This window comes from Triticum urartu, chromosome 3, assembly GCF_003073215.2.
Source record: "Triticum urartu cultivar G1812 chromosome 3, Tu2.1, whole genome shotgun sequence".
Taxonomy (NCBI): domain Eukaryota; kingdom Viridiplantae; phylum Streptophyta; class Magnoliopsida; order Poales; family Poaceae; genus Triticum; species Triticum urartu.
In genome coordinates this window covers 640,966,767-640,991,903 of record NC_053024.1, presented here as the reverse complement: position 1 = coordinate 640,991,903, position 25,137 = coordinate 640,966,767, and the positions used below count along the sequence as shown (strand labels likewise).

At 51.0% G+C, this 25,137-nt stretch overlaps 2 protein-coding genes across 2 annotated transcripts; one reads left to right on the top strand and one right to left on the bottom strand.

Annotated features, from left to right (window-relative positions):
* Positions 1-541: 541 nt before the first annotated feature.
* LOC125545598 (S-norcoclaurine synthase 1-like) lies at positions 542-2,026 on the top strand. Its single transcript, XM_048709612.1, has 2 exons — positions 542-1,243; positions 1,349-2,026. The coding sequence occupies exons 1-2, from the start codon at positions 705-707 to the stop codon at positions 1,917-1,919; spliced, it is 1,110 nt and encodes a 369-aa protein (XP_048565569.1). The 5' UTR covers positions 542-704; the 3' UTR covers positions 1,920-2,026.
* A 7,387-nt stretch (positions 2,027-9,413) lies between these two features.
* On the bottom strand, positions 9,414-13,418 carry LOC125545597 (F-box protein SKP2A-like). Its single transcript, XM_048709611.1, has 5 exons — positions 13,276-13,418; positions 11,575-11,848; positions 10,782-11,130; positions 10,576-10,717; positions 9,414-9,981 (listed from the first exon to the last, which is right to left on the bottom strand). The coding sequence occupies exons 2-5, from the start codon at positions 11,832-11,834 to the stop codon at positions 9,590-9,592; spliced, it is 1,143 nt and encodes a 380-aa protein (XP_048565568.1). The 5' UTR covers positions 11,835-11,848; positions 13,276-13,418; the 3' UTR covers positions 9,414-9,589.
* Positions 13,419-25,137: the final 11,719 nt, after the last annotated feature.

The following is a 25,137-nucleotide window of genomic DNA, read 5'->3' as shown; positions in this document are numbered from 1 at the left end:
ACACGTGAAATTTCTTTTTGCAAGACAATAATTTTCCTTTGACGTGATATTTCCTTTAAATACATGAACGTTTATTTTGAAATACGCGGATATTCATTTTGATATGCCTGAACATTTCTTTTGTATCACTTGTCTACACTCATTATTTCACTGATTTTATTCAAAAGATATAGTGAAATAAATGCATTGTCTTGTTTTAAGGGGCACCGTTTAAAGTTGTTTTCATAGTGAAATTTAACTGTACAAAAATTGGCAATATCAAAAGTTGCCAAAAATTGACAACTTCTTGTAAGATTGGCAAGTAAACATGGTAGCCAACCAAGCACTAGCCAATATTTGGCATTTGCCAAATGTTGGTATTGCCAACTTTTGATATCAACCAATTTTTGGTATCAAACCAATTATGTTCCTTCTAGATACTCCCTTCCCCTCTTTACAAGCAAACAAAGTGGTAGCTGCCGCGTCGGTATCTCAGACTTTTTCTATTGGCATTTGCACAACAGCTCAATTAGCTATTGCAATATACTCCAGCTCGCAGTTTTGTTGGTCGATCTCGTCTCCTTCCTCAACGTGGCGAACGCCACAAGCACAGGACCCCGGACAAGACAAACGTGCCGGCCGCCTTTCACCTGCAACTGCAAGATAAATCACTGACGAGATGAGCAGCCAGCAAGCACAATAATCTATCAACCTCATCTGATCTGATGGCCGACCCCAAGCCGCGGAACCTTGGCGGCTCGCTGCCCGTGCCCAACGTGCAGGACCTCGCCGGCCGCCCCGACGAGCTCACGCTCACGCCCACCCTCCTCCGCCGCTACGTGCGGCCTCAGCCCAACACGGCCGACCTGCGCCCCGACGCCCCTGCCGGCGAAGAACAGGAGCACGTCCCCATCATCGACCTCGGCCGGCTCCTCGGTCCGGACGACCTCGCCGGCGGGCGGGACGAGGAGGCCGCCAGGCTGCGCTCGGCCTGCGAGGACTGGGGGTTCTTCCAGGTGGTGAATCACGGGATACCCGAGGAGACCCTGGAGGAGATGAAGAGGAACGTCATGGGATTCTTCGCGCTCCCGCTGGCGGAGAAGGCGGCCTTTGCGCAGCGGCCCGGAGAGATCGAGGGGTACGGCCAGGCGTTCGTCGTCTCGGAGGAGCAGACGCTCGACTGGGCGGACATGTTCTTCCTCCTCACGCAGCCGCCCAGCTACCGCGATCTCCGCCTCTGGCCGTCCAACCCTTCCACATTCAAGTAAGTAAAACCCATGGACAATCAGCTGACATAAGAAAATCATATCATCGTCAAGCTTCCGCAGGTAGCCACCGTTGTAAGATGTTGATTTGTTTGCTGTGGCAGGAATTGCTTGGAGAACTACTCTGCAGAGGTGCAAAGGGTTGCAGGCGAGCTGCTGGGAGCCATGGCGGAGAACCTGGGCGTGAGAGACCACTCGGACATGACGAGGCTCGCGGCGTCGCAGTCAGTGAGGATGAACTACTACCCGCCTTGCCCGGAGGCGCATGTGGACAGCGTGCTGGGCCTGTCGCCGCACTCGGACGCCGTCGGGCTGACGCTGCTGCTGCAGGTCAGCAAGGTCCCCGGGCTGCAGATCAGGCGGAAAGGCGGCTGGGTCCCGGTCACACCGCTCCCCGGCGCCCTCGTCGTCAACGTCGGCGACGTGATTGAGGTGTTCACCAACGGGAAGTACAGGAGCGTGGAGCACAGGGCGGTGGTTAACGCACGCCACGAGCGGATGTCCATCGCGACGTTCCACAGCGGGAAGTTCGGCACCATGTACGGGCCGCTGGAGGAGGCCGTCGGAGACGAGGAGCCGCGGTACAGGAGTGTCAGCGTCGAGGAGTATGTGAAGCTCGTGGTCTCCAGCAAGCTCGACGGCAAGAACATCATGGACGCCATGAAGATCGATTGATGCTTTGATAGCAATACATGTGGCCATCGTCGTGGTGTCCACTAAAGTCTCTCTTATGTCTCTGTTAATGTCTTAATGATGGTTGATTTGAGGCCCGATTTACAGTATAGCCTTGTTCAATGCGGTATTGTGGTTTTATCTACAGCCACAAAAGAGTATTCCGGAACAACTTCCCGTAGATAAAATGAGGGACGCCGTTATGTAAAGGAAAGGTAAGGGCAGCAAATTTACTCCCGCATCCATCCGCAAATGGGGATTAGTTTATGGACACAGATACAGAAGACCGCCATTCAACGTTGGCCGCATATATTTTAACAATTTTATGAATTAACATGATGAAATTTGTACAAACACGGCGGATTTCATATAAACCGGATGTCATTCATGCAAACCGGTGTCCAAGCCCTTGTTGTTCCCTTCCTGAGACCACATATGTCGTCTTCATGAGCACCAATGATAAGACCGATGAAGTGAAGCTGCTGTCTTCGGTGAGGAAGAGTAGAACACGGGAGACGGACCGGCCCACATGAGACACAAGGCCCTGCCGCCATCCGTGCCCTATTCATCCTCGAAGGAGTCCACACCTTGTTCGCTGCCGGTGGACATGAGGTCCATGATGAAAATGATGGCGCATGTGCTATCGTCGTCCCGCCGGGCCGCCTGATAGTTCGTCAGGGTTAGAAGGCGTAGCTAGTGTTGTTCTCCTTCGCGATCGCCTGCAAATGCGCCTTCGCAGTGGCCGCTTCCTGACGAGTGGTGGCTTGAGCACGAACGACCTCGTAGATCACACGCTGATCCGCGACGAAGTTGGGGTTCTTCGCGTCCATGGCCGCCACGGCCTCCTCGCTCGCGTGATCCCCGTATATCTGGCCCTCCGCTGGCTGGTGCTGCTCCAGGAGGAACGGGTTGCACCGTTGTTCCTTTTGCGTCTGCTGTAACGCCGACATAGACACTGGCGTAGACTGCACCTCCGACATGGCGGCGTTGTAGTGCGCATGCGCATGCGCCTGCTCCATGGTGAAGCCGGCGTGCACATGCGCGGGCTCCGGTACGATGTGTCGGAGCCCGTCGCCATCGTGGGGTCGTCCTCGTCGTCGAAGACCTCAGGCGAGCTGGCCGACAAGTCGGCCTCGATCCGCTTGGCACGGCGGCTCTACCAGGCGGCTGCAAGGGCGGCCACCTCTTGCTTCATCTCCGTGGAAAGGCTCTCTCACAGAGCTTTGTCGCCTACAGTCATGGCGGATGCAGTGCAATGGAGGAGGATGTGGAGCGGCTTGTGTTGTGGCGTGGAGTTAGGCGGTTCTGGCCGCCTTTAAGTAGGGGATTCCTGTTAGGCCAGGCGTTCGGGTTCGTCAATGCGTGGCGCCGAAGTAGGTTTCTTGGGCGATGAGCCTGCTTACTCGCGGCATACGGACGAACGGGGCATTGAACGGGCGTGGTAGATATCCGTCTCGTCCCGTCCAGTAACGTGTCCCTGACACTGAACAGGTGCGGACATCGAGGACGTGTCGTGGGCGGCACTCTCGGTCGGCACGCCGCTTCAATGAAGGAGGCAGTGAGAGATCGCGTATGCTCTGAAGCCGGATTTAATGTGGAGCGGACGCTCTACATTGGCATGAATGCGGGCAGCTGGATGAGAACGCGCGCAGGGGAGGAAGGATGGTTTGGGGTGGGCCATGGTGGTCAGAAGTGGGCGTGGCTATTGTTCGGATGCCCGCAAAGCCCCCACGTTTGTCTTCGGTTTGCGGGAGAAAATACGTCCAGACCCCTTTGAACCGATGCAGGACCGTATTGGATGGCACAAGACGCCCGGACCGCAGGGTCTAAATGTATGCGGTCGGTTTGAGAGTCGTCGTTAGAGATACCTTAAGTACACATCATTTGTAACGATGATTTTTTGGCTGAAGAAGTTGAACATTGTATTGTATGTAAGAGCATCTCCAGCTGCGCCCCCAACAGGCCCTCCCCAGGCGTTTTTGCCGCGTCGGCGCCGAAAAAACGGCCCAGTCCCCCCCAGAAACCCGTTTTTCGCCGGCTCGGGCCGAAACTGGTGCCGGCGGACCCAGGTAGAACCCGGCGCCCTGGGGGGCACCTCGGGCGCCGGCACCAGTTTCGGCCCGAGCCGGCGAAAAACGGGCTTCTAGGGGGGGTCCGCCCTGTCGGCGAGTCACGCGCCTATTCCCACCGTTTCTTCCCGCTTTTCCCCCACTTCCCTCCCATTTTCTCCTTTCCTCCCACCAATCTCCCTCCCGCTCGCCTCCCAGCCGTCCGCCATGCCACCGAAGAAGTACGTCATCCCCCGCGCGGCGGCAACCGCGACCGCCTCCGTCGCCCAGCCGAAGCAGAGGAAGCCGAGGGCGCCGCCGTCGAAGCCACCGGGCATGCCGAACGCCGAGTGGAGGGCGGAAGTTCAGCGACGGGAGGCTGTCACCGCCGACCAGCGGAACAGGGCCATCGCCAAAAAGGCCCATGACAACGCGGCGCGCGCGGCTGCGGCTGCCGCTTCGGCGGACCAAGCCGAGGCCGAGGCGATTCGCACGGGGATGATGAATCCACCCGGCAGCCACGCCCAGTACGCTCCATGGGGCCAGCAAAGCTTCGGCTCTCCATCGCCGCAGACATGGGGATCACCCTCGCCGAGCTACGCCGACGGGGACGCGCATGGCGGGTTCAACCCAAACGTCACATTCCCCCATGGACACCCGGCACAGCGCACACCCTCGCCGGTGACCTTCACCGGCGTGCAGTACCCTTCATACAACTACTCGCTGCCCATCTACGCGTCTTCCCCGACGCCCCATCTCCGTTGTTGTGCGCTGCCCTTCTCGCACCTCGGCGACACCGACAAGACCGAGGGCGACATGGACGACATCATCGCCGCAGGTTCGGCCGCGGCCGCCGCGTCTCCCGGGTTTGACACCCCGGACGAGACGGTGGATCTCAGCGGTGGCATGGATGGCGAGCTCGGCTACGTCTACGGCGAGGAGGAGCGGGAGCAGGAGGACGAGGACGAGGAGGATGAGGAGGTGGAGGAGGAGCCGGCGACTGTTCCGGCGAAGAGGCGCAAGAAGAAGACGCGGGCGGCCAGGTCAGGCGAGCCGCGCATCAAGTGGGCGTCCAAGGAGGAGGAATGCCTCGCCGAAGCATGGAAAGTCGTCTGCCTCGACCCGACCACCGGCACGAACCAGAGCATCGAGACGTACTGGGAGCGCATCAAGGCCGAATTCGACGAGCGCAAACTCGTCGACCCCTACTTCAAGGGCGTCTACATGCAGCGCGGCTCGAAGGCGATGGCGAACCATTGGGGGCATATATATCCAGGGGGTGTGCAACAAATGGCATGGGGTCATCAAGGAGGTCGCGGCTCGCCCGGAGAGCGGCGCCAGCGTTGAGGATCAGGTATGCCACGCCGGTCTCCCGCCTCTCTTCGCCATGTGCGCCCGCCAACTGTTTGTTCCTCTGCGCAGTTGCTGCGCATGTTCGCCCTGTACCGGCAGAGCAACAGCGACGCTGAATTCAAGTACCTTCACGTTTACAAGCGCATTGACAAGTGCGAGAAGTGGGCGGAAGTCCGGCGCACCCTCGACAAGGCCAAGGAGACCTACAAGCCGGACGCGCCGACTCCTGGTGCATCGGAAGGGCGGCAGGATGGCAACAAAGGTGTCAAGAAGGGGAAACATGCCGACGCGGCCACCGCTCGAGTGCACGAGTCCATCGAGCACTGCCTCGCCGACGCACAGGCTCGGGCCGTCCTTCGTGAAGAGAAGACCAACGCGCGGTGGTCGCCGTTGATGTCGAGCAGCGCCGTCAAGCTCGACCTGCTCCGGACCAACGTCGTCGCGAAGAAGAGAAACACCGACCTGACTTTCCTGCTGGGCGGGGCGGACATGCTCCAGAACACCGACGAGGCGGTCAAGGCGTGGCACTTGGTGGAGCGCGGCCTCATCGTGAACCAGCTTCCCTCGACAACGCTGCTGATGCCAACGCCCACGTCGACGCCGCCGCCAAGCCTGCGTGATGACGCCTCCACGACGCCCAGCAGCACCGAAGCCGCGCCAACACCGCCCAGTGCAGAAGCAGCTCCGACACCGCCAAGCCGCGCACGCCAACTCCGCCGACGCCTGGGGCAGAGCCCGTCGAGTGATGCGTTGCGCACGCGAACTTCTGCCGCTCTATTTTTTGTATACCTGACTATATCCGATCGCCGAATTATGACTTGCGATCGCCGGACTTGTGACGTCTTTTGTGAGCGGGAACGACCAAGTTCAAATTTCTGCGTCCTGGGGGCGGCGCCTGGGGGCGTGACTGGGAGCTAGGTCGCCCTCAGGGGCCGAACTAGCGCCGGTTCGCCCTCATACCGCTCCTTTTTAACGCCCTGGGGGGCCGAACGGCTGGAGATGCTCTAAGCTTCCTCTTCTAGTTAGAGAAATAATTCAGACCTAAAGGTGCCTTCAGGGCGCTTATGACAACTTCCAGGCCTAAACTCATAAATGCATGTTTGAAGTTTCCTTGGCTATAGCCTACATGTCAAACTTATATGACTGGCCATGAACTGATAGACTGATACATGTAGAATTGTTTCACTGCACTTGTCGGCCACCATATACCTAGGGGTCTTGGAGCATCTCAAACCAATCCATAAATAAAAGGCAGGGGACGAGTAAAAATTCGGTTTTATTCCTTCAAACTGCATCTAACCGATTTCCTATATGCGTTAGAGTAAAATATTTACTTCGCGGCCGCCCAACTTTTAAATATACTCGTCCGCCCATCTTTGGAGCAAAAAAATTCGTTTCTACCCGCGCCGGCACTCTCCCCACCGCATGCCGCATCGTCGTCGGCGTTGCTTCCGGCGACCACCTTTTGCCTTCGCCTACACCTTACTGCCTCTGCCGCTCGCCCACCTCACTCCGACACGGTCGTGGATTGTTATCGTCACCGAAATCAAGCTCTATCACCGCCGTCGTGCCGATCTAGTCGCCGAAAGCACACACCGCATCTTTTTCCACCCGAGCCCATCTGTCAACTGCCGGCCATCACAAAGAATTGAAAGTGCGTTTATTTTTCTTATATTTAATTGGCACTGTATTTTCATAGCTTGTTGCTTTACCACATGGATCTATTCTCTTATGGTCGCAATTAGAGCATAAAATTTATCACTTTGATAGTGATGATAATGAGTTTAAGTTGTCATATCTTACATCGGTTAAGCAAAAGCAACGCCTAGTGATGTTCAACATGTATTTGAAAAATGTTCAACATGAGTTTAAAAAATGTTCACTATGCGTTTTAAGGTTCATCATGTATTTTATAAATGTTCAACATGCATTTAATAAACGTTCAACATATATTAAAAAAATCAACGTGTGTTTGTAGCATGTTCAACGTGTACTGAAAAAATTTTAACGTGTATTCAAAAAAGGTTTAATGTGCATATTTCTTTAATATTCAATGTGCATTTAACAAAATGTTCAGCATGTATTTGGAAAAAATGTGTGTTCAAAAATTCTTTAATTTGAATATAAAAAAGGTTAAATGTGTACTAAAAATGATGAGCGTGCATATAACAATTGTTTAAAAATATTCAATCGTGTGTTTTAAAAAATGGTCGACCAATATCCAAAAAAATGTTCTACATCTATTTAAAAATGTTTAACGTCTATCTAAAAATAATTGTCATCTATAAAAAATGTTTAACATGCATTTACGAAAATGTCAAGGAAAAGGAAATAAAAAAATTAAAATTAACTGAAAATGAAAAAATAAAAATTGTACAACTGGTAAAGAAAAAACAAAAAAACATGCGAAACCTTCCCAAAACCGCCTAAAAGGTTTCTAAAATCGCTTCCACTAATTAAGCACAAGCGCACCAGTAACATAGGTCTAAACTCGGCTCAGTTGCTCATTCACGTGAGGTGCGGCAAGGTGGACAGCGACACTGTGCATAAAAACCACTTCTTTTCTTAAGCTCTATGACATATGAAAAAGAATCTCGCATAAAAAGGTCCAACTCCAACGAGGTGATGCTAATCTTTCCATCACTTTTCTAAAATTAACTTATCATCAATGATTCCAAAATCTGATCAAACAGATTGATTTGCTGGTTAATTCGATATTAACTCTATCAGTTTTTAGGGAGCAGTAGAATGAGATTTTTCGATAAAAAGTATATATTAATATCGTGAAGATACCAATTACATTCAGCCTCTGCAACAACGCAATGCCCTAATGACGTTACAGATACACGCAGCCAAAAAATAAAAAGAGACTAAAAAAAGTCCCGCTACAGTGTTTCAGGCCTTGCAGCAGCAGCCAGCAGCATAACCACCACCAAGACAACACCTGATGTCCAGGTTCTCCAAAAGCGACATCTTTAAGGAGGAAATTGTGCACCAACACCGTCGTCGTCCGATCGTAGATCTTGGTTTTTCACCCCGGAGATAATCCCCGCTCTCAAAACAATGTCTTCAACAAAACCATTGCCAGGCACAACCAATGAAGGTCAGACCTTGGATTTTCACCCTGAACAGAAGACTTTGAACTTCACCTGTGTTGTCGCCCCCACTTACATACCGTTGCTACGAATCCCAAAACTCTAAGAAAGTTCCTCAACGTCGTAGACTCTAATCACCATTACTAGTCCTCCAATCTCGGCTTCCATGACATTCTCCGTCTCTGACATCAACATGGAGCTAAACATATCTCCTGATGACAACAGATAGCAGAGCTTCACGCCGCCCGCTCTTTAACGGAGAACCAATGGGTACGAACGAATCCCACCCGATCCAGCAATCTCCAGACCTAATACGTTCATGGGAGTTCGCCTGCGGAGCCTTCTGGAACCCGCCACTCCGGCCAAATCAGGAAGGACGAACGTCAGGCAACTCTTCGTCTTGGCGCAAGAAGAACCCCAGGACCGCCACCTTTATTCGAGCACAACAGCAGGCCCCTACACCGCCTATCGAAGCAGCAACGAAAAAGGCAGCCGCAGCACACGCCCACGATGCGCACCACCCGCCCTGAAGACGCCGTTCCGGCTTCAGGCCACGGCTACAAGCATCGCCACGTGGAGCAGCGGAGCAACACCAGCCCCGCGCTTGAGAACGGTGACCGAGGGGTCCCGTGGCTTTGCCCAGCGACGCCTCCTTGCGGCGGCAAGATGAGCGGGAGGCGCGGGGTGGCTTGCTCGAGCCCACAGGGGGTCCCCGGTGCGCCCAAGCGAGGTAAAATGAGATATGCGCTGTAGTAAGGGTCGTCGGGAAATAAGGATCGGGCGCCGCCCGAGCGAGGTTGACACCGGGGGGCGTTGTGATTCTTGCTTCGCACTCTCAGTCCCCTCTAGTTATCTCAGCTTAGTAAATACTGTAGCTTTCTTCTAATAAAATCAGTTCAGGCCAGCTTTGCCTAGCCATAGTGACTAGTCCCGTGACGCACACACACACACACACACACACACACACACACACACACACACACACAAAACTGACATGCACATTGCACAAGCAAGGCTCACATATTCTTCGGAGAACTCATTTTGTTAATGTCCAAGTACAGACACACAGACTTCCACCGCACCTTCGGTTCCACTTCACGTTCGCTGATACAACACGATACAAACTCGGCCATGCCGGGATCTCAGAACCCTGCCATGATCCACACAGGGAGGGACCTCAGTAGGCATGGTTTGACAGGATGGCTCTCCCGGCCCCGGCGCGGTGCCGGTGGTGGGCGCACGCGCAGTGCACGGCGGTGAGGCTCAGGCAGCCGCTGATGATGAGGGAGTGCCTCTCCGGGCACGTGTGGAGCGCCGGGAAGGAGTCGCACACCGCCTGCACGGCCGGGGGCGTCAGCGCGGTGCACTGGCTGATGTTGAGGCTGGCGAGGCCGTCCTTGTCGTCGCGGCCGCGGCTGCTCTTGGCCGTGTCCCAGCTCATGCCCTTGCTCCTGATGCGGCTGTTCTCGGCCAGCGAGTACATGGCCCGGTCGGTGATGTTCTGGCAGTAGTACAGCCCCAGGGAACGCAGGTGTGGGCAGCCGTTTGCAAGAGCAACCACGCTCTCATCTGCAGAAGGAGAAACGGACAGGAGTCAGATTTCAGGCAATGAGCATGGCTCTGCATGCGACTGACAAGCAACTACAGCACTGTAAACGATGCTGAACTTAGATAACAATGCCGTACATGGTGAACATCATCAACAACCGAAACAAATTTGGATGAGCACACTTGACTTGATCTTGGATAAGTATGAAGGTTGCACCTCAGAGAACAGTGTACAAGGGTAAAGGATGCAGAAGCAACTTAACAAAATCAGGAAGACTGCACATTATGTAAGAAGACATATATAGCAAACTAAAAAAGTCCAAGGATGCGTGTAATGTAATGTTTGAGACTGTGCATTCCAATAAATAATGCGAGTTGCAAATGCCTTGTCCTAAAATTACAATATGATTGCAAAGCATAAGACTTGGCAGAAAGCCAGTCTCAGTTCTGATATTGTTTGTGTCAGTCAGCATGTCTGATATTAACTAAATAGTTAAACTACCTTAGCAGAGCAGAGAAACGAAGTGCTAATATCCTTGTATATTTTGTTTTAGCAATCAACAGAGCACCAGATTGTGCAGACTGTGGGAACATAAGATCGATCAAACAAATTACCTGTTATAAGAACACAGCCACACAAGTCGACGGCCCTAAGTTCAGGACATCCTGATGCCAAGCTAGTGACTCCCCCGTCAGTGACAGTATCGCACCAACCAAGGTTCAAAGATTGCAGCTGACTACAGTTGCGGGCTATGGCCTGAACCAAGATAATAGAGATTAAATAACGGTTCATGCAAAATATGCTGTCGCAGCTTTAGTACCTGCAATGCTCTGTCGGATGCTGCCCGCACACACCCGCACAGATTCAAGCATTTCAAGTTCTTGCACTGACTAGTGAGGTAGATCAAAGCAGCATCACTGAAATTGGAACATCCACTGATGTTCAGCCTTGTAAGGTGAGGGCACCCATGTGCCAGAGCATACAAGGACCGATCACTAAGCCTGAAGCTTCTGCTCAGATCCAACTCGCGCAAATCATGACAAGAATTTGCTACAGCCTCCACTGCACTGTCTTCAAGCTGAGGCTTGATTTGCCTTAGAGAAAGGACTTGAAGCTTTGTAAATTTGTGGGCCAGTGATATCACCAACTCATTCATGTGGTCCTGGCACCTGAAAATGACACTTTGGTCAATCAATATCTGGACTGCACTTCAAACATTGCTAATAAGACAAGATTTTGTAGTTGTCACATAAGGCCCTGAACAAACCATTTATTTATTTCGAACTAAGAAATTAAAGTTTCTTGGGACAAATATATCATCTGATTGAGCAGTTTTAATTGCTGTATAACTACAACATTTTTTTTTGTTCTTTCTAGAATCAAGGTGGACAGCTGACGAATGACTTAGAAAGTTTTCACATTTGCAGTGAACTTCCAACATACATCATATGACTGAATAAGTAGAAGGATCTAAACTACGAACCCAGTGATAAGCTGTGCTACAGCCTACAAGTGACATTTCATAATTATGACCAAAATTTTGAACCATCTTGTAAACTGAAGAATTGGGCATGTTCACATATGAGAGATATGCAGAATGGAGGATCACTCACCACGAGAAGGAGAGACTCGTGGCTCCCCATCCTAGTGCATCACGCCACCCGGTACAAACACCGGAGGCTACAATGGCCATCCTGTCATCTCCAGCTACTGATATGATCCTCAGCAGAAGCTCCATGGGGAGGTCCTTCCAACCTGACAAGGTGGTGTCCGTGCCACCATTCTGTGTCTGTCCACTCTCACCGCCACCAGAAACCATGAGTGCATTGAACGAATTGTCCAAGTACCCACTCACCATCTGTGCATTGACCATTTTTACAGAGAAACCTGCATTCAGTAGTGCAGCTATTAGCAAACTTGTATAAACAGAGTCAATAGGTTAGATTAGTAAGTAATAAGTATCCGCAACAAAAACGTAAAAGCAAGATCCAAGTAACCTCCCCGGGCGCTAAACCATACTGGAATGTCGCTGTCAGAAGCCCTCACCGAGATCTAGCAATTACCTGACCAAGGTAGGGTTCTTACTACTTTTACTTAAACACGTCACATCTAGTGAACCGAAGATAAATACCCGCAAGATTAGGTAGGGAACACAAACAGAGGAATGGAGCAATAATGCAATCGAGAACCTAGACGCTATTGCCTAGATAAGTAGTGCCGTCCTTGTCTCTTTGCTATGTTTCGCTTTTTTGCTCAGTACTTGATTTTTCTTTTCTGCTTTTGCTTTGTTTTGGTTTTCTTGCCGTGTGCTTTAATTTCTTTGGTTGGCTTATGCTATTAAGCCGTTGTTTAACCATGGAGTTCTCTTCCGTGGCAGAGTTTCTTGTGATGCAGAATGTCACGCATTTAGATGCGTGTTCAAGAAAAGAATTCTTCAAGAAGCAACGACTACTGCACTAATCTCTCAAGTCAACCAGAAGTTCAGAAGGAACCAAAAGTCAGCTAGAAATGGACGGCCTTAGGATCATTACGTTTTATCAAGAAACCAATCTCTCCCTACGAGATCACCTAAAATCAAATATATCTGCGGCAACTAGCAACTTCCGATAGAGGAATTTGCGCAAAAATTCCGGGAGAGTGAACTCTGCATAACGCCGACCTTCTCAAAAGGAGCTTTGGAGGTCTGCAGCCGTGGAACGCACTAAGCAAAAAACTGGAAGGAAACGGCAAGCAAGCACCGGGGGCGGCCCCTTCACCTGGAAGTTGTCAGAGTTTCCGGCCCCTTCTACTTGGATCTTCTATACTTCTATAAACCGCTAGAGGCGTGCACAGCAACGCAAACCTTTAATAAACCAGAATAATATAACCAAACTAAAGCATAAGATGCTCCGCCGCTACCAGAAGCGAATCGGCTAATCCAGAAAAATTCTCCATTAATCAGCTAATCCAGAGAATCCAATGGAGAGATTAGCTCGAATCTTCGGGGACTAAATGCTAACCGGGCCAGCCTCCACGGCGGATAAGCGTCCGCCGGAGACAGGGACCCGGTGCAAACATCAGGATCCGAGGAATATTATCCAAGAAAACAACCACGGCTTTGCCCAGGATCGAAGTAGCTTTCGCGCACAGGCAGCCACAGAAAGAAAACCTACGGAAACGCCGAGCGAAAGCTCCGAGAATCGAAGCAGATCCAGTTTCCGGAGGCGATCCCGCTCCCCGGCACCAAACAGGATTACGGGACTACAAGAATTCCTTGGGAGAAACAAACAGCAAGGATAAATTACACGGGAGAAAAGGACGGGAGCTCTACTCACCAGCCGAGCAAGCCGAGAAGCGAAGCGGCGGCGCCGCCGCTGACTAGAGGCGATCTATTTTCCGGGGATAAAATCGAGTTTTAGCTGCCGCAGTTGAGCACTGGCGGCTGCCTGTGGAGGCAGCGAGGCCGGGGAATAGGCAGGGGGGGGGGGGGGGATGAGGACGGGGTCACGGGGCGGGGCGCGGGCGGGGGGCTGCGCACGTGAGCAGGCCGTGGGGACTGCGACGTTTCCTTTTTTTTCTGCCCGTAGTATACGGCGGCGGACTCTTTTTTTCTCAGCCTCCCGTTTTGTTTTGCGTTTTCCCAGACGCGGTGACGGGAAAACGGGAGGGGTGTCTGTGGGCTGTTGCTGTCTGTAGGCGCCACCGCGAAACTTCTGGAAACGCCCCGGCCCGGGGGATGCGCAGGAACGGCCGTTGACGTGGGGGGCAGTGGCTTTTCTGTGCGTGGGGTAGATTTTGTGCTCGGGGGCAGAACTGTCAGATCCTGTGCTAGATTGATATGTTTGGAAGAAACCAAATTCGGTGGGGAAGTGGAGGGACCTTTTGTGGTGGGGGTAAAACTACGGGGAAAACATTCCTCAAAAAATAAAAAAAGCTACGGTGAAATCCTAGATCTGACCAGAGTTGGTACTGCGCGAATATGTTTGGACTGGTTTCCAGCGCAAAAAACTATATTCTAGCCTTGCGTGGTTGGATCCGGTGACAGCGGCATTTGATCGTCGCTCCTTTCTTGAAGGCGTTGTTGTTTGAAGAATCTCGTCGTTCATGTATGTTATGAATTGGTCGGTGCGGATATAGTAATTGTTGTAATTTGCCGATCGTAGATTTGATTGCTTTGGGTCTCGCCTACACATAACTTTGGTCTTATATGACTTTGGGTACCGTGGGCGTGTTTTTGTGTGCGTGTGTTGGTGTTGACTGTGTGCATCCTAGCAATACAAAGGTTGAGTATGTGCTCGTTCTGTTTGTATCTTTTTGATGCTTCATTTTGAGTCAATACAATTCACCATTTGTTAGGGAAAAAAACCTCCACCGAGGGCGCAAACATATGTTTACTCCTGCGTGAAAATTTACAAAAACATGAAGTACCTTACAATTTACACTTGTGAATTCTTTCAGAATATTTGTTACCATATTTTTTACAAATTTAATGTTAACCTCATAAATATCTCTCTTGATCGGACATGAAATTTCTGCAGTTGGGCGCATATGCACCTCGGGTGAATAGTACCATCTGGAAAAAAATAGGAAGACAAACATTGTTTAATGTTTTGCCAACATGCAAAATTTCATGGTGAAAAAACATTTGTGGAGGCCTAGGCAAGAAAAAGACCAATGTTTCAAAATAGGGCAAAAAATTTAAGCACTTTGGAACATTGATTTTTTTTCAAACTCTGACAAATGTTTTCCAGACATGTAACTTTGCATGTTAGTAAAACATTTAACAATGTTTATAATTTTTTTTTCAATTTTTCACTGTTTTTTCAAATTTAGATTATTATGCATCTGTTTTCTCTACTCTTAGGATTGTTTAAAACAACAAGTTAATTCTTCGTTATGTATAGTTTAAGATATTGTATGTTCCATGGGTGAAATATTTTATACATCGCATGTAGTTGCTAAGATATTGTATGTCCAATTTACAGTTCTGTACTCCTTAAATTGGTTGTGATATAGATTTCCAAGTGCATGTGTATCTTACCACATGTACACTTTAGAACTTCTTCCACACACACCTCCAGTGTCTTGTTCTGACATTTATTTCTACATAAAACATATTGTTCAGATTGTCAATTCATACAAATACAGAAATTTGCAAGAAATAAATTGAGAAGCGTAAGTTTTGTTGTTATGTTGTCCAAGCTCAATGAACTATAAATTTACGCCATGCTAAACAAACAATAAGAAAGATCATGTTTTTCGACCTTCATTCCCTGAAGAGGCAAGTTATCGACATGTATTAAGGAACGAGTGTATATACATATTGAGAAAAATGCAAATTTATAAAGGAATTATTATGATCCTTTCATTGAGTACTATTATTCCACATTGTGGCATTAGGAAAATAAATAACAAAGGAGATCAACATATTTAGAAGGGTAAAAAAACGTGGCGGCAAGCGGTTTGGTCGACATGTTTTGCGGCGAGTTGGTTCTTCACGACGTGGTGCTCCTCGAGCTCCGTCGCCGCCTTCATTGTGAGCTCACGCTCAGCCAACTCCCATGACTGAAGCTCAATCTCCGGCTCCTCCCGCTCCTCCATCTCCTCCTCCTCCGACTTAGGGCTCGACAAGGACAGCGGCGCGGACTCGGCCATGGCCAACTCAGCCCTCCGTTCCCACAAGAGCATCGGCGGGACGGTGGCCTTGCTTGAGACCATGGGGGGTGCCGACAACGGAAGCTCAATTTGGGGGCAGGAAGCGGTGACATGAGGCCAATTTAGGCCAAGGTTGATCCTATACATTCTTAATAACTTGGGTATCTCTGCAAGATGGAATGTGGTGAGGTTGAACAACTCAATCCTCAATTCGGTGGCAGTCGGTTGTGCTGTCCTTTGGAGGCATCGCCTACTTATCAAGTTGCACTATTACTTTATTTATTTCTCATGTACATTATGATCACAAGCACATGTACGTAGTTGCATGTCAAACCTCCTCTGGACTATTTTATTCTATTATAGTTTATTACCACTCCCACTTCTTATTTGTATCTGTGTGCCGAGCTAATATTGCACTATAGTGGTTCGGGAAACAGAGAATATTTACGAGAGTAAGTACTTTAGATGTTCCCTTCACCTAGCACCATCCTTTCATTGGTTCGATAAACCACGTATCTAGGGAAGAACACCTACTACGACATTCTACCGAATTGAGGTAATCAAACTTCTACACCAACTAAGAGCCTCTCCACCCCTTCTACAAAATTTGAACTCCCTAAGCCACGCGCCCAAAGTTAACTCCCAAAATTCCGACGAGGTACACTTTTTAGCACCTGATCCTTTCCCTAAACTTGACTCTCAAAAAAATCATGAATTTGCACAAACTACTCATTTAGAATTAGAACATGACTAAGATAACATAGTGCCTAAGTATACATAACATTGCCCAACTGAACTAAAACTTGCCGAAAAAACTAAACTACACTTAAATAACCTAAACTACCATGTTACTCCTTGTCTGAGGAGATCTCAATCGGCTCTACCCTTGTCGGAGCCAAGCCTGTCGAGGTAGGCGAACAACTCCACTAACAACTTCTCTTTCACAATATAAGCGGTGTGGTTGATGGTGTCATCATGCGAGGCATCGACAAATGCCTCAATGGTGAGGTGCTCCTTGACCGCCAATGTGTGTACGTGGATGGCGGCGAGCGCGGCTTGGTCAACACATTTGTGGCGAGTTGGTTCTTCACGAGGTGGTGCTCCTTGAGCTCCACCTCCTCCTTCATCTCGAACTCGCGCTCAACCAACTCCAACGGCATAATATCTAGCTCCTCCTCCTGCTCTTCTATCTCCTCCTGCTTCGACTTGGGGCTCGACACGGACAACGGTGCGGGCGTGACCATGGCCATCTCAACCCTCCGCTGCCACAAGAGCATCGCCGGGGCGGTGGCCTTGCTTTGGGCCATGGCCGGTGGCGATAACGGGAGCTCAATTCGAGGGCGGGGAGCGGCGGCAGGAGGTCAAGTTCTACAGTGGTGGACTAGGGTTCGGAAAGGGATTGGTGTGGAGGGAGCCAAAGACATGTTTTCATAGGAGGAGGGCAGCGCGGTGGCCGAGGTTAGCGAGTCAGTGCCGGCGGTTGTGGCATGAATGCATTGGCACTATTTTTCAGTCGAACGGGAAAGGCTTAGGGAGAAGAAGTTTACTCAAATTTGAATAGGTGGGGCTAAGTTTGAGTGGTAAACCCTTGAAATTTTTAGGAGTTAGAATATTGAGAAGAATGACTTGACGTCTTTAATTTTTAAAAAGTATCTTTTGGTAGTTAAAGAAATTTAACTGAAAGACTAGATTTTCTTTTTTGCAAGAAGTGAACCACTAGAGATACAGAATTTACATGGTTAGTGTTCATCAACATCATTGTTTTCGTGTTCTTTTCAAACACGCACCTCTATAATGGCACACCTTCATCACCAGAAAACTAAAGGAGAGAACGAGAAAGAGCCGTCCAAGTTCAATGAACTATAAACCTACGTGAGCAATCATGCCTCGATCCATCGATTGATTGATCGCAAAAATCCAAATGGGAGACACTTTCCATTGGTATATCCTGCTGCTCCCCAGTGGTAGTGGGCTGTGTCACTCGCCATTCAGTCACTGCTCACCGCCTACTGCCTACGGCTATTCGGCTAAGATGTACTGCAGTCTGTTTTACAACATCCAGGTACCGCCACTCAGTCACTGCTCACCGCCTACTGCCTACGGCTATTCGGCTAAGATGTACTACAGTCTGTTTTACAACATCCAGGTACGTGGTCGGGCAAGCCCACACCTTAAATTCAAACTCTCAAATTCATACAAGTTCATTCACGTCCACCATACATGTTAATGTCACATGTATATTATATTTGTTGGTAGCGAAAATAACATTGAACATAAAATTTATTTTAAGTGCACAAGTCAAATTTTAGCTCTTTGATTTTCATTGTAGGTCTACATATGCTTCAGAAGATCACCGAGTAGTTGTGCATGCGCCTGATGATCTTAAAGATTCTAATGCGTCTGTAGAAATTCATACGTTGATTTACATCTTGATCTTCCGGGATATGGACTTGTTCTACATACGCTTCAAAATTATTGATTCGGGCTACCCCCATCATCCTCGTCCATGACAATCATATTGTGCAAAATGACTCAACATGTCATCAGCTACTACAAAGTCTCTGATTCCCACATGATTGCAGCTCCACAGACAATTTCCCACATGAATGCTCACTGCACATCCTTCCTTGTTGTTTCCGGCATTGTTGCAAAATGTCTTTGTTTGTTACCTTGGGGATCAGGTACGGTCTTTACAAACGCCGCCCATTTGAGAGAAAGCATTCAAATCCATAAAGTCATGTGATGCCAAATTCATAGGAGACGACCGACGCGGAAGAGGAAGAAGAGACGAGAGAAACAAATGGAATCTGGTAGGTCGAAGGGAAGGGATTTGATGCAATTTGTGATAGGGTCAGACTGTGTGATCCGACGTGACGGACGCGCCCGGATTTCCCATATGCGCCCCAGATTTAGACCGGATATAAGGGGTGCCGGTCGGCCGGACATTCAGGACCGATATGAGGGGTCCATCTAAATCGGTAATTTAACCGATCGATGACCAGGTCGTCCGTCCAAACGTTTGAGGCTTCCGGGTGTAGATGCTCTGACCCGTCCTTGCTATTCTTCGTCCAACTCAAAAAATAAATAAATAACTCCAATTCGAAAAAGGGAAAAACTCTCCTCCGTGTCGTTCCGCAGCCGCAATGAGCCTAGCCACGAATGCAGCTCACGTTGGCCCTCACCCGTAGCTCGATCTTTCCTCAGCAGGGAGACAGAAAGGCAGTGTGATGATAAGATCACCAGCGTCGCATTGCTGAAAGTTAACAATGATTATACATACGGATTACTACGTGGAGTAGCAATTGACAAAAGAGATTGCGTGGCATCCATATGAATGCGCTGGAGGCAGGCATTGGACGGTCCGTCAAGCAAAGAAAGTCGTAGACTGAGAAGTACTACTATACTACCCACCACAACTGCAAGAATTTAGTCATCTAGCCATACACTGCATGTTTTTTTTTCTTGGACACCCTTTCAAAACCTGACTACTCACATGCATACCAAAATAGAAAATGTATTATATTTTGATACAGAAGTAGTACTCATTCAGAACCTTGGAAACAAAAAAAGACATGGACACGCAAGTTCCTGTAAAATGTTCATTTTGTATTGTTATGATTTCACTAATACACGCATGATCCAAAGATGACACGATTTTGTTAGTTTATAGATTGTAGCTGACGTGAACGCAAGCTCCTTAGAGCATCTACAGCCAGACTCGGCAAATCCGGCACCTCGAACACCCGCGGACCCGTCCGGGTGCGTCCGCGGGCATTGATCGGGCATCCCTCATATTTGTCATTCTGCATCCGCGTATCTCATGTCCAGCGCCTTATAGCCATAATACTCATGCACACATTGATCTATCCTACGTGATCACACGACGAACAACAAAATTAAGCTGCAAAGGAACACAAGATCCGCTACAAACAGACATACACATACTTCACCACATCCAAAATATCATAGTTCATCCAGGATAAGTTCATAAACTTCTACAACCAAAAGCGATATAAACATTGAGGAGGGGGGGGGAGGGGGCGGAATCATCACTTCCTCGCCGGGTCTTTGCCCTTCCGGTCGCCGGTGCAGCTCTAGACGTCCACGGCTGGTGGAGGGTCTTGGTCGTTGGCCGAGGAGGTCCAGCTGTCGCCGTTGTCAAAGTCGGAGAGGATGATGAGCCCCTTCATCCGACGGACCGCCCTGTCCTGCTCCCACTTCAGCCTTGCCACCCGAGCCTTCTCCGCCGCCGCCTCCTTTGCCTCGCGCTCTGACTGCTCAATAGCTAGCCGGAGCACCTTGGCGGCGAGCGTTCGTCTCTGCCGTCGTGAGGGAGTGGCGGTACACCTAGGCGAGGAGACGCGCGTCCTCGTCAATGTCCGACTCCGTCCCGCGGTGGCGGCACACAGACTGGTCCGCCGCCTCCCTCTCTCGTGCATGCTTCCTTTCGCGGCGCGCGCCTCCTACTCCGGAGAGTCCGTGCGGGCCGGAGGCGCAGACACAAGCACCCAGCGCTGGCCGCGTGCAGGAGTAGCTGACGGTGGATGGAGACGACGCAGGACTGGTGAGGATTGTGCTGACCGAGCGTCGCTACGCGCAGGCCAGGAGGGTCCAGCTCCGGCATCCGTGTTGCGCCGGCGCGGGAGGTGCGGTGGCGCTCCAGATCCGGAGTTGCCGCCGGTCTCCACCTTCGACCGCTCCAGCACAATGCGGAAGGCCATCTCCTTCTCGTAGCCGACCTCTGAGCCAGACTCGCTGCCGGAGTTGCTCATCGTGGTGGATGAGATCAGAACCGGAGAGGGAGAAGAATGGACAGACGGAGCGAGAGGGGAAGAGAGTGAGATAGGGTTTGAGCTCGCCACCCGGATTGGGGTTTTTATGGGGTGCGTGATGGGCCGGGCCTGTCAGGCGAACGCGCCCAGGCCGCTCCATATCTACCATATATTTAGACTGAATATGAAAGGTACTGGTTAGCCCTAACATTTGTCTGGAGATTGAGAGATTCGGCTGGATCGATTTTTTATGACCGATCAGTGACCGAACAGTTTATCGGATGTGTGAGACGATCATGAGAGACCTGAATGTAGATGCTCTTATCCTAGTCCCTTGTTTGTGCGGCCACCGACGGGGGTTGCCCACAAAACGCAACTGCGGTGTCGTCCGCCGCACCTCACACAGCACCTTCATTGACCTGCCTTATTAACTCGCTTTCTGTAAAAGTTTTTTGTTTCTACGCGCGTCACGGCGAAGAGACGTGATCCATACGTGCGAAGCCGAAAGACCCGAGGAGCCCTCGTGAAGCTACTACCGAGCAATCCATATCTCTATCATCGTAGCAAAGCCTCCATTATCTGCAAAGAGATATCATCGGACGCTAACGCGTACGTATGGAAATTTTGCTCCTCAGAGTCAGATTCCTCGGCTAAAATTAAAATGCTACCCGTACTTAGCCGTTTAATTAAGGTCGGCTTCAGCTTCACACCGCATCATTATCCGAGAAAAGCTTCACGCAACCTGCTACTCCAGCTCCGCCAGTATCTTGGGGATTGCTTTTTCAGTAGTGGAAACGGCAAAAAAAAAATCCAGTACATACACCTTCACTTTTGCAAGATTTCCCGGTAGTGAAGACCGGGCACCTTTTTCTAGTACATGCATTCAATATAAGAGCAATTCCAATGGGGCGATCCATTTCGTCCGTCAGCGTCTGTTTGAGTCGGCGCGGACAAAAGTGGCGGCCCAACGCGCCGACCCAAACGGACGCACGTCCGTTTTTCGTCCGTGAGCGACCTATTCCAGGCTCATTTTTGAACCAGATTTGCGTCGGCGTGGACACGAGACGGACGCGCGCGCGCCTACTCTTCTCCCCGGGCCCGCTTGTCGGTGCCAGCCACAACCATTTCCCCCCATTTTTTCAAAAACGCTCCCACCAGCGCGCGCCCCCGCCCCCAACCAGCGATGGAGAACGCCGTCGACCTCGACCTCGACGCCGCCGCCGGCCTCGCCTCCCTCGCCTCGTCCGGTGCCGTCGCCCCCTCCGGGAACGGCAAGCCTCGTGCCCCGCGCAAGACCGCCGCGGCGACCAAGCCGAAGAAGGCGCTGACGCCCGAACAGCGGGCAAGGGAATCGGCCAAGAGGAAGGGCCGGAGGCACGCCGCGGACGCGAGGGATGAGGCCGCTGCGCAGGCCGCCGCCGCCGTGCAGCATGAGTTCACCAACGTCCGCGTCGCCGCTGCAACGAGGCAGGCGATTTACATGCTTGGGGTAAACCCTAGCCAGCACCACCTCGTCCAAGCCGCCGTCGCCGCGGCCAGCACCGGCTCGTCGGCATTTCCTCGGATGGTGATGCCCGACTCACCCCGCGCATCGGCTTGCAACCCGGTCCCCGGCTTCCACGTCTACCCGCAGGCCTCCCGCCTCTCCGGGGAGTGCTCACCCGACGTGAGCGTGGTCGCGCCTTCCACACCTGCGCCCGCGGCCATCGACCTCAACGCCACCCCGGTGGTCGGTGGCTCGTCGTCCGGCGGCGCGAGGAAACGCGCGCGACAGACGCCGGCCGGCGGTCTCCCGGACACCCGCGACCTGTTTGAGAAAATGTCGTCCACCGTCGACGAGGACTACATGCAACACCTCATCTTCGAGAGTGGTGCGCCGGGCGCTGGCTATGATCCTGAGGAGACGCAAAGCCAGGACGGCCGCGGGGCGTTCCACGCCGGTCGCTGGCTATGATCCCGATCAGGCGGCCTTCATGCGTGATCAGGTCGGCGTCGACCTGGACGGCTTCCCCCTCGACCACGAGTTTCCGGACGACTATGGGCTAGAGGAAGAGGACGAGTGCGACATCGAAGTGGAGCCTTTGTTCGAGGACGAGCTCGCCAACCAAGCTGTTGGGCCAAAGCCGAAGCACAAGAGCAAAAGCACGAAGGCGTACACAGCTGCCGAGGACAAGCTTCTATGCGAGTGTTGGCGAGACATTGGACAAGACCCAAAGACGGGCGCCGAGCAAAAGCATTCAACCTTTTGGACTCGTGTGCACCGCGAGTTTCATGAGCGCAAGAAGTTTCCACCCTACCAATTTGTGAGCACGCGCGGGTGGGTCTCCATTTCCAAGCGGTGGAGGGTAATCCAACAAGAGTGCAACAAGTTTTGTGCCACCCTTGAGAGCGTCAAGGCCCGCCCCGTGAGCGGCATCGGCGTGCAAGACATGGTATGATAGCAAGCAAGTCGGCCTCTTTTGTGCCATCAAGATCATTTTTTTACGTCTTCATTTGCTATCACTTGCCCATATGCTTGCATGGAAACATTTTGTAGGCATTTCAAGCTTTGGAGGCATTCAAGGTTTAATACAATGGCAAGTGCTTCAACCTCTCCCATTGCTATCGTGTCATCAAGGACGAAGAGAAGTTCAAGGCACAATATGCCGCGCTCAAGGCACGTGGGGGAAAGGGCGCCGTGGAGGATGTTGGGGAGGGCGAGCCGGCACGACTGCGGGGGAAGACCAACTCCAAGAAGGAGGACAAGCGAGATGCGGCCACCAACGCCTTGATCGCAAGCGTGGACGGCATGATGAATAAGAAGGACTCAAAGGAGGAAGAGCACCGGCGTTTCAAAGAAGAGCAAATGAGCGCTTTCATGGAGATCCAAACACTAGTGCAGAACCGGGCAATAACACCGGTTCGTAAGGCCCTTTAGTGCCGGTTCGGTAACCGGCGCTAAAGTGTAGGCACTAAAGGCCCCCCCTTTAGTACCGGTTCAGCACGAACCGGTGCTAAAGAGCAACCACATGGCACGAGCCAGTGGCATTAGCCTAATTGGTGCCTTCGGAGCACGATAACAATTGGAAGTGGTTCATGGGGGCGGTAGCGGGTAATAGTATTCTCCTTTGGGATCTATGACCTGGTCGAGGAAAAATCCCGCTATTTTCTCTTGAATTGCTTCTATGCGGTCCTCTGTTAGGAGCTTCTCCCGCACCTCTTTGAACGGTTAAGAAGGAGATCAATATGCATGTGTATTAGTTGTGTGACTAGATATCGATAATGGTGTAAAAATTGTGAATAGTGTTCTGACAAACGTACCCACTCCTATCTTTGAGATCTGCTCCTTTCGGACGCCATCATACGAATGTTCTCGCAAACATAGTATGCACACAGATTATTCCCCGGCGCCTGCTTCAGGGCCTTTACGAGAACCTGACGTCCATAGCAGCCATGTAGCGATGGACGTGCTCGTCCTTCTCCCTGACACGGCGACGTACCACCTCCGGTGGGGCCGGCTCCCTCTGCACCAAAAGTGGCTCACGCGAACGCCACCAAAGGAGATGAGGGTCGACGACGGGACCCGGGGTCGTGTTCCTCATCAAGCGTCGCGCCCCTGAAAGTAGCACCTCCCAGTGCCAGCCCGACGGAGCTCAGTCCCGGACATGGGTCCTCTGAAGCAGGACGTCGTCGCGAACGGGTCGACGGCGAGGATGCGGGCCGGGCATCGTCGACAACAAATACTATATGCCGCAAAAGTAAAGTAACATTTTTTAAATGATGGATTGTGATTTCATATATGCAAATTCTAAATTTTATAACTAAAACTAACATTTCTAATATTTCTGTAACTAAAAAACATTTTTATATAACTAACATTTCTATATAACTAACATTTCTAATATAACTAACATTTCTATATAACTAACATTTTTAATATTTCTATATAAATAACTTTTCTATATAACTAACATTTCTATAACTAAAACTAACATTTCTAATAATTCTATAACTAAAAAACAGGAAGATTGCTAACAATTCTATAACAATGTGTGTGTGTGTGTGGTTGGCGGCCGGGGCAGGAGCTCACCGGCGAGGCGCGACGACGGGGGGCGGCGACGGGGACGGGGACGGAGACGAAGACGGCGACGGAGACGGGGCGGCGACGACGGGGACGGGGACGGGCCGGGCGGGGACGACGGGAGGACGGGGAGGGGCGCGGCGCGGCGACGGGGACGGCGACGGACAGCGACGGGGACGGCGACGAGGGGCGGCGGCGACGGGGCAGAGAAGAAAGAAGATGAGAAACTGATAATTTTTTTGAAGTGTTTTCTTATATAGAACCCACCTTTAGTACCGGTTGGAGCCACCAACCGGTACTAAAGGTCTGTTTTGGCCAGGCGAAGCGACGGGAACCGCACCCCCTTTAGTACCGGGTCGTGGCACCAACCGGTACTAAAGGCCCCCTCTTTAGTACCGGTTGGAGCCACGACCCGGTACTAAAGGGTGTGCACTGCCAGGCGAGGGGCGCAGAAGTTTAGTCCCACCTCGCTAGCCGAGGGGCACTCGCACCTGCTTATAAGCCCCGCCGTCGCTGCTGTCTCGAGCTCCTCTCTTAAGCAGGCTTTCTGGGCCTACCTCTGCCGCGATGCCCTGTTGGGCCTACTGGGCTAGCGGGCCTGCATCCTGACCCAACTAGAATTTGGGTTTCTAGTCGTATGCAGGCCGCTGTGGCCCAGTAGGTGGGTTTTTTCTTATTTTTTTGCTTTATTTCTTTTTGTTTTATTTATT

Bases quoted from the DNA above. Each gene is read 5' to 3' on its own strand.
- LOC125545597 (XM_048709611.1), bottom strand. From the start codon at position 11,834: ATGGTCAATGCACAGATGGTGAGTGGGTACTTGGACAATTCGTTCAAT. The intron at 11,131-11,574 runs GTGAGTGATCCT...TGTCATTTTCAG, and splicing joins ACGAGTCTCTCCTTCTCGTG to GTGCCAGGACCACATGAATG. The intron at 10,718-10,781 runs GTACTAAAGCTG...ATCTTGGTTCAG, and splicing joins CATCCGACAGAGCATTGCAG to GCCATAGCCCGCAACTGTAG.
- LOC125545598 (XM_048709612.1), top strand. From the start codon at position 705: ATGGCCGACCCCAAGCCGCGGAACCTTGGCGGCTCGCTGCCCGTGCCC. The intron at 1,244-1,348 runs GTAAGTAAAACC...TTGCTGTGGCAG, and splicing joins TCCAACCCTTCCACATTCAA to GAATTGCTTGGAGAACTACT.